This window comes from Littorina saxatilis, linkage group LG15 (assembly GCF_037325665.1).
Source record: "Littorina saxatilis isolate snail1 linkage group LG15, US_GU_Lsax_2.0, whole genome shotgun sequence".
Classification (NCBI taxonomy): Eukaryota; Metazoa; Mollusca; class Gastropoda; order Littorinimorpha; family Littorinidae; genus Littorina; species Littorina saxatilis.
In genome coordinates, this window is record NC_090259.1 from 32648588 (window position 1) to 32656740 (window position 8153).

Below are 8153 nucleotides of genomic sequence, written 5' to 3' on the forward strand. Positions count from 1 at the left end.
AGAAATGCGCATGCAGGCTGTTTCACCAATATAAACTCATTCCGTTAAGAATTTTTTTATTTTTATTTTTTTACAAATATGGATTTCATGTCTCAAAAATCAAAATTCCCAAATTATGGCTAAATTCGTTTATACATAACGTTGCGGGGGGGGGGGGGGGGGGAGAGAACTACGTTGCAGACAAAACAAATGGGGGTGGCAAGGTTAGGGCACGGCAGGCCATAAAGGGTGTTGGGGAAAGGTTAGGGGAGGCGTCGCAGGCTGGCCCCTCCATCCCCCACCAAGACTCTAGCATGAGTAGAATAGCCAGTTCTGGTCAGTGCCGGGGCAATCAACCCCCACAGCGGGAGCACAAGGGATATTTTACCGATTAAACCCCCAATGCTAGAACAATGGGAGGGACTGGACTTTACTGGGACCAAACCCCTTACTAAAAAGAAAGAATAATTCCGATTTTAAATAGTGCATGTTAACTCCACAGTCTCAAGACTGACCTGGATAATATATTCTGCTTCCTAAACCCTCGCTTCTTTCTTACTCTGTAAACTTTAAAAAGAAAACTGCTTATGGAGAAAAGACAAATTATTGCTGTAGTCGCTGTTCTCCATAAACACATGTCAGTTGCACAAATCCCTTTTTCCCTTATGAGCGGGGGGGGGGGGGGGGGTTAGATCCCGCCTTCTCCCTCTTAGTCCGCACCTCAGCTTTTGCACACCCTGTTAGCTATGGTACTGGAGTTCTGGTCCTTGATCCTTTTCTAAACTTCCGGTGCGGCACGACGCGATAAGTTTTCTGCTTTTTTCTCAAAGTATACTCTGTTTTACACCCTGTAAGCCTTCGATGCAGTTGTAGACATATGTCAGGTAATACCTCACCAAGTTGTATGGTGTCTGAGGCTGTCGTTGTGGCACAAACTTGCAATGAAATCTTCGATCGGGAGGTAACGTCCCAGGTCTTCTTAGATTTGATGTGGTAATGTCCTTGATGTTTACCTTTCGGGAGCATTATCGTCCGTTTTCTATACATATTTTACAGTCTAACACATTCACGCATTAAGTCAGCTGCTCTTCCCACCTTTCTTATCAACAGAAGGTCCATGCTCCGTGCTCAGACGTCAGTAGTCACTCCATTCATTGTCCTATGTATTCATGGGTAACGTCCTTGTCTTTTTCGCCAAGCAAGGCACAAAAGATAACGTCCTTGTTCATTTTTGGCAAGAACAATTGCATTACTGTTTTGGCCAGTTTACAGTTGATTGATCTGTTCTAAATTCCCAACAGCGATATGCACATGATGTCAGTTGAAAAAAAGATAAAGTAGAGAAAACAATGAAAATTTTGTGCATTGTTTTTGCAGACTAGGAGGGGGGATTGAGCCTACATTTGTTTGATTCAAACAAAATGTTAATGGTGTGCGAGGTGATGCTTGTTTCAGATGGCGGATTTGTCTGTGGAAACGCTAGATGGCAGTGTCTTAAACGTTTCGGAGGTCGTGGTGGAAGCAACTGCACCTGGTCCATCTGTGGATCCGACGCCTGTGGATCCGGGAAACCCGACCCACACTTCCACCCCTCACAAAAAGCTCCCGCGGCTGTGTGTCACCTGTGGCAAAACCTTCAAAACATCCAGTCACATGCATGAGCACGCCAGACTGGTACACAGCGCTGGAAAAGGTGCAAGATACCTCTGCAAGGTGTGTGGCAAGGGGTTTATGGAAAAGACTTACCTGGATTCCCATCTCAATTGGCATGACAATAAAGCACCACACAACTGTCAAACTTGCGAGAGGGTTTTCCAAAGCCTACATTGCATGAGAAGGCACCAGAAGTCTTGCAAAGGGGCAAACGTTCCACCCTCCTTTATGTGCGTCGACTGTGACAAAACCTTTGCCACCAAGGATTTGCTTGCACAGCACAGGCACATCCACGACGCAAAGGGCATGTTCCGCTGTCTTACTTGCCCAAAACACTACAAGTATCGGTCGGGCCTGTTCCGTCACTCGAAGTCGTGTCCCGGCATGTAACTTAATTCCTTTCACGCCTGGATGTAAAGCTCAGAGATACTGTTCACCTTTTAAACGCCAAAATCATTTCGTTTTCTTTTGTCTTTTGTTTGCTGCTTGAAGTAATGTAGCATGATCAATTGTTAACTGACGGAACTTGAGTGGTTTGTCAGAATGCGTTGACTCAAGGTGCTCTTTAGTGGCGCGGAGTGAGTCAAATTTAGCTTCACAGTGATAACACCTGAAGTCCATCAGCTGAAACAAGGAACAACGAATTCATAACAGAGAAATACTCATGCTATTGTGTATTGTAGGGGAAGGGGTATTCAGTTGGAATGCCACCCTTTGAACTGTTGGCTTCATGATGAAATGCGAAAACACCCCAAAACACGTTAGTAGACTTGAGGAAACACTTGTAGTACCCCTAGAAGCAATTCAACGCTTGAGAGATTTTAGAACACATGTATCAACTGTAAACTGGCCAAAACAGTGTTGCAATTGTTCTTTCAAAAAGTGAACAAAGACGTTATCTTTTGTGCCTTGCTTGGCGAAAAAGACAAGGACGTTACCCATGAATACATAGGACAATGAATGGAGTGACTACTGACGTCTGAGCACGGAGCATGGACCTTCTGTTGATAAGAAAGGTGGGAAGAGCAGCTGACTTAATGCGTGAATGTGTTAGACTGTAAAATATGTATAGAAAACGGACGATAATGCTCCCGAAAGGTAAACATCAAGGACATTACCACATCAAATCTAAGAAGACCTGGGACGTTACCTCCCGATCGAAGATTTCATTGCAAGTTTGTGCCACAACGACAGCCTCATACACCATACAACTTGGTGAGGTATTACCTGACATATGTCTACAACTGCATCGAAGGCTTACAGGGTGTAAAACAGAGTATACTTTGAGAAAAAAGCAGAAAATTTACCGCGTCGTGCCGCACCGGAAGTTTAGAAAAGGATCAAGGACCAGAACTCCAGTACCATAGCTAACAGGGTGTGTTTTGGTACTTACATCGTCATGGAATTAACAATTTACGAAGCCAACATTGAATGAATGTTGCTTTGACCACCGTGTAAATGTGGTCCGAAATCGGTTCATATTGCTATCACTACGATATAAAAAGCTCGTTGTATTGCTTATGCCACAACCCTCGAAAAATAAAATTTGATTTGATTTGATTTGATATAACTTTTAGCAGTTTTAACCACCGTGTAAATGTGGTCCGAAATCGGTTCATATTGCTATCACTACGATATAACTTTTAGCAGTTTTAACCACCGTGTAAATGTGGTCCGAACTCGGTTCATATTGCTATCACTACGATATAACTTTTAGCAGTTTTAACCACCGTGTAAATGTGGTCCGAAATCGGTCATATTGCTATCACTATGATATAACTTTTAGCAGTTTTAACCACCGTGTAAATGTGGTCCGAAATCGGTTCATATTGCTGTCACTACGATATAACTTTTTAGCAGTTTTAACCACCGTGTAAATGTGATCCGAAATCGGTTCATATTGCTGTCACTACGATATAACTTTTTAGCAGTTTTAATCACCGTGTAAATGTGGTCCGAAATCGGTTCATATTGCGCCTATCACTACGATATAACTTTCAGCAGTTTTAACCAAGTTTGCTCAGTTCCGGTGGCATTCCGCTGCCAAACCGAGATGGCTGCCGCGACCTCTGTGAATTTTTTCCTCAGTATTGCTTGCACTGCGCGGATGTTCTTGTTGACATGTTCAATCTGCTCCACCGAGAAAGCCTCACTCTTGTCAAAAGGTGCAACCTTTCTCTTCGCCCCGCCCCTTGAATCCGCCAGAGCGCAGGCGATATCTAAATGCAGGGATGGATGTGCGATGAATCTTGAGATCTGGAACACCAATTAAGAAATGAATGGATGCAGAATTATAAACGACCACTTACAAAAGTTGTAACTAATCAGTACTTGAATCAGTGAAGTGAGTGAGCGAACAAGACAATTAGAGAAGGAAATGACATACGCCGCAAGCACGCACGCGTGCACTGACACAAACACACTCGCAGACACACACGAACGCACAGACGCACGCACGCACGCATGAACACACACACACACACACTCACACACACACACACACACACACACACACACACACACAGTAATGGGTTAGTGCATTTGTAAACAGGAATCGCTTGACAAGTGGCCCCCTTCATCCCACCCTTCCTCGTCCTGATATGGCTCTGCATAGTCGGCTGGACGTTAAGCAACAAATAAACAAACAAACAAACAAACAAACACACACACACACACACACACACACACACACACACACACACAAAAGTAAGTTAGGCACACAGGTAGTTAGCAGGTCGATAGACATATGTGGTCAGGTTAGTATATTTATGTATCCTAGCTACATACGCGACAGAGACCATCCATGTCATAACTAAAGCCATGTAAATGAGGAGTGTCAAACTAGTCTGGTCGGGACCTAATTTTGCACTAAAAAGGATTCACAACGTCACCGAACAAACGTCATTCTGGAAACACCTTTGCGCTTGCTGTTCCATCTGAAAGCATTTTGAGAAATTACAGGTCACACTATACTTTCTAGAGTCACTGTGAGGAATTTTTGCTTTGACGTCAACGATTTCACGAGGATTTGGAAGAGATTGATGTCCCATATGACGCGTCTTTAAGTATTTGGACGATTTAAAACGCGACCGTTTGAAGTAAAAAGCACACAAATATTGTATGTAGGATAAACAGAATATTACATGGATTGCTGTGAAATACCAGATTTGCACTCTATGCTTTTTCAAATATTGAAAAGCTCGCTTTTGCTCGCATTTCAGTATTAAAACTAAAAAAAACTCGTGTAAATCTGATATTACACAACAAGCTAAGTAGTATTCTCTATGTAGGTTAAAGTTACAGGACCGGTCAACTCCGCGACCTAGAGCTTTCAGTCATGCCACAGACAGCTATCCGTTTGAAAAAAATACCAAGTTTCATTCACTTTCATGTAAGCTAGGAGTCAAAAACTGCAAATTGTTTACGAATTAATTTTGTACTGCCACCGCCCGGTCTATTAGTCGCCCTCGGCCAGGCTCACAGCAAGTCCCGCACGTGAACTAGTTACGTCAAAAGCCTACAATCATAGAAGTCTATTGGTCTCGGCGAGAGGGAGAATTCTTTCTGTTTTGAGTACTTTATGTCAAGACATTGTGTTTGATAAACGTAAACAAATTGTAAAAGATTGTATGCGGGTCAACTTTTGAATACCGCATACATTCTTTAGCCTCAGAACGTGTTCAAATGAAATGTTAATTACTATTTGGCGGGAGATGCGAACTGACAAACCGCATGAAGTTTCGTTTGGCTGGCAACACTATAGTATAGGTATGTGTAGGCATAAGTGAGATAGTTGTGGGAAGCTCCTATAGCTGGCTGTTTATATCGTAATCTGCGACAAAACGTGACGACAAATCTTTGCTCTCCATGCTGTGACTTAGGCACTGGATCTTTTACAGAAAGGACTTACCCTGTGGACTTCTTTTTCCAAGGAGTGAGTGAGATCGTCAAAGTTGATGATGAGCAGCGGGCCTTTGAAGTTGAGCCAAAGAGAGTGAAACTTTGTCCAGCGTAACGCGTACTCCTTGCAGAAGTCGTTCCAGTCTGAAATATAGGTCACAACAGTTAAATAACCATTGTTAAGTGTGGGGGAGGGGGGTGGGTGTGTGCGTGTGTGTGTGTGTGTGTTAACGTTTGTGTGTGACTGTGTGTGTGTGCGTCTGTCGATCTATCTGTCTGTTTGGTTGTGTGTGTGTGTGTGTGTGTGTGTGTGTGTGTGTGTGTGTGTGTTATCATTTTTACATTTTGTCAAGTTTTGACTAAATGTTTTAAAGTGACGGGTAATTGAGACGTTGGTGGTGGTGGTGGTGGTGGTGGGTGTGTGTGTGTGTGTGTGTGCGCGTATGTGTGTGTGTTATCGTTTTTACATTCAGTCAAATTTTGATTAAATGTTTTAAAGGTGGTCGTCTACATTTTTGCTTTTTTTCAATAATCTTATGGTTAGATTTCGATACAAAATGATGTCAAATGATGAATGAACCATGGGGAAAAAAAAAGTTATAGAAAAAAAATATAATTATGTAAAAAAAGATTTTATTTTTGGGTAGCGTGACTCACGCTTCCAATATTTTGTTTTCTGTTTGCTGAGAACATGTGCTTTGCCTAAAAATACTGACTAATCAAATTCATGTCACTATGCTTATAGCCACACCCAAACAACTGCAGCAACAGTTTGACACTGGAGCGCTGTCCACGCTTTTTTTTTTTTTTTTAACGCACGGGGTTTGAGAGGAGTTTTGCGCTTGGCATTTTCCAAATATGGATATCCTACTATGAGTACTACGCTGGAATACTGTACTACAATGAATTTTTAAACGGCTACACTGGCTTCGTCTTTCCTCATCGAAAGGGGGTGTATTGTTGATATTTGTAGATAATAGACTCTGCATTTCAATGGTCAAATGGCGATTTCAGTATAAAAATGTAGACAAGGACCTTTAACATAGACGGGTAATTGAGACGAGAGTGGTGGTGGTGGTGGTGGTGGTGGTAGTGGTGTGTGTGTATGTGTGTGTGTGTGTGTGTGTGTGTGTGATTGTGTGTGTGTGTGTGGGTGGGTGGGTGTGTGTGTGTATGTATGTGTGTGTGTGTGTTTGTGTGTGTATGTATGTGTGTGTATGTGTGTGTGTGTGAGTGTGTGTGTGTTTGTGAGTGTGTGTGTGTGTGAGTGACCACCCCTCCACCTAGACACATGTATCCAATCAACACCCTTTAATTCAACACTGCTTCGTGTGCATAGTTTGAATTCAACACTGCTTCGTGTGCATAGTTTGAATTCAACACTGCTTCGTGTGCATAGTTTGAATTCAACACTGCTTCGTGTGCATAGTTTGAATTCAACACTGCTTCGTGTGCACAGTTTGAATTCAACACTGCTTCGTGTGCATAGTTTGAATTCAACACTGCTTCGTGTGCATAGTTTGAATTCAACACTGCTTCGTGTGCATAGTTTGAATTCAACACTGCTTCGTGTGCATAGTTTGAATTCTACACTGCTTCGTGTGCATAGTTTGAATTTGTGGATGAATTGATGTCTCAGATTGATACCAGTCAGTCTTGTGGCTTTTAAGAAATTAATTCATTGACAAATTTCCACTCTGCACAGCAAGCTTCCAAGATGTTGATTTTTGGCATCTGTCAAAGTGGAGGGGTGGTCGCAGTTGAAACCCGGCGTTGGATTTTAACATTCGAACATTCGAACCCATCATCTTGAACTATAAACAAGTCGCGTAAGGCGAAATTACAACATTTAGTCAAGCTGTCGAACTAACAGAATGAAACTGAACTCACTGCATTTTTACAGCAAGAGCGTGATACTCGTAGCATCGTCAGTCCACCGCTCGATGCAAAGGCAGTGAAATTGACAAGAAGAGCGGGGTAGTAGTTGCGCTGAGAAGGATAGCACGCTTTTCTTTATCTCTATTCTTTTTAACTTTCTGAGCGTGTTTTTAATCCAAACATATCATATCTATATGTTTTTGGAATCAGGAACCCACAAGAAATAAGAAGAAATTGTTTTTAAATCGATTTCGGAAATTTTATTTTAATAATAATTTTCAAATTTTTAATTTTCAGAGCTTGTTTTTAATCCGAATATAACATATTTATATGTTTTTGGAATCAGAAAATGCTGAAGAATAAGATAAACGTAAATTTGTATCGTTTTAAAAACAAATAATTTTTTTTACAATTTTCAGATTTTTAATGACCAAAGTCATTAATGAATTTTTAAGCCACCAAGCTGAAATGCAATACCGAAGTCCGGCCTTCGTCGAAGATTGCTTGGCCAAAATGTCAATCAATTTGATTAAAAAATGAGGGTGTGACAGTGCCGCCTCAACTTTTACAAAAAGCCGGATATGACGTCATCAAAGGTATTTATCGAAAAAAAGAAAAAAAGTCCGGGATATCATTCCCAGGAACTCTCATGTCAAATTTCATAAAGATCGGTCCAGTAGTTTGGTCTGAATCGCTCTACACACACACACGCACAGACAGACACACACACACACACACACACA

At 41.8% G+C, this 8153-nt stretch overlaps 1 protein-coding gene across 1 annotated transcript in view; it reads right to left on the bottom strand.

Moving 5' to 3' along the window:
* Positions 1–710: 710 nt before the first annotated feature.
* Positions 711–8153, bottom strand: part of LOC138949101 (WSCD family member GA21586-like) — a 19320-nt gene continuing 11877 nt past the window's right edge. The window contains exons 4-5 of the mRNA XM_070320850.1: positions 5543–5676; positions 711–3888 (exon numbers count right to left, since the gene is read on the bottom strand). Coding sequence (XP_070176951.1) covers positions 3616–3888; positions 5543–5676 — 407 coding nt within the window. The 3' untranslated portion in view covers positions 711–3615. The remainder of the gene's footprint in view (positions 3889–5542; positions 5677–8153) is intronic.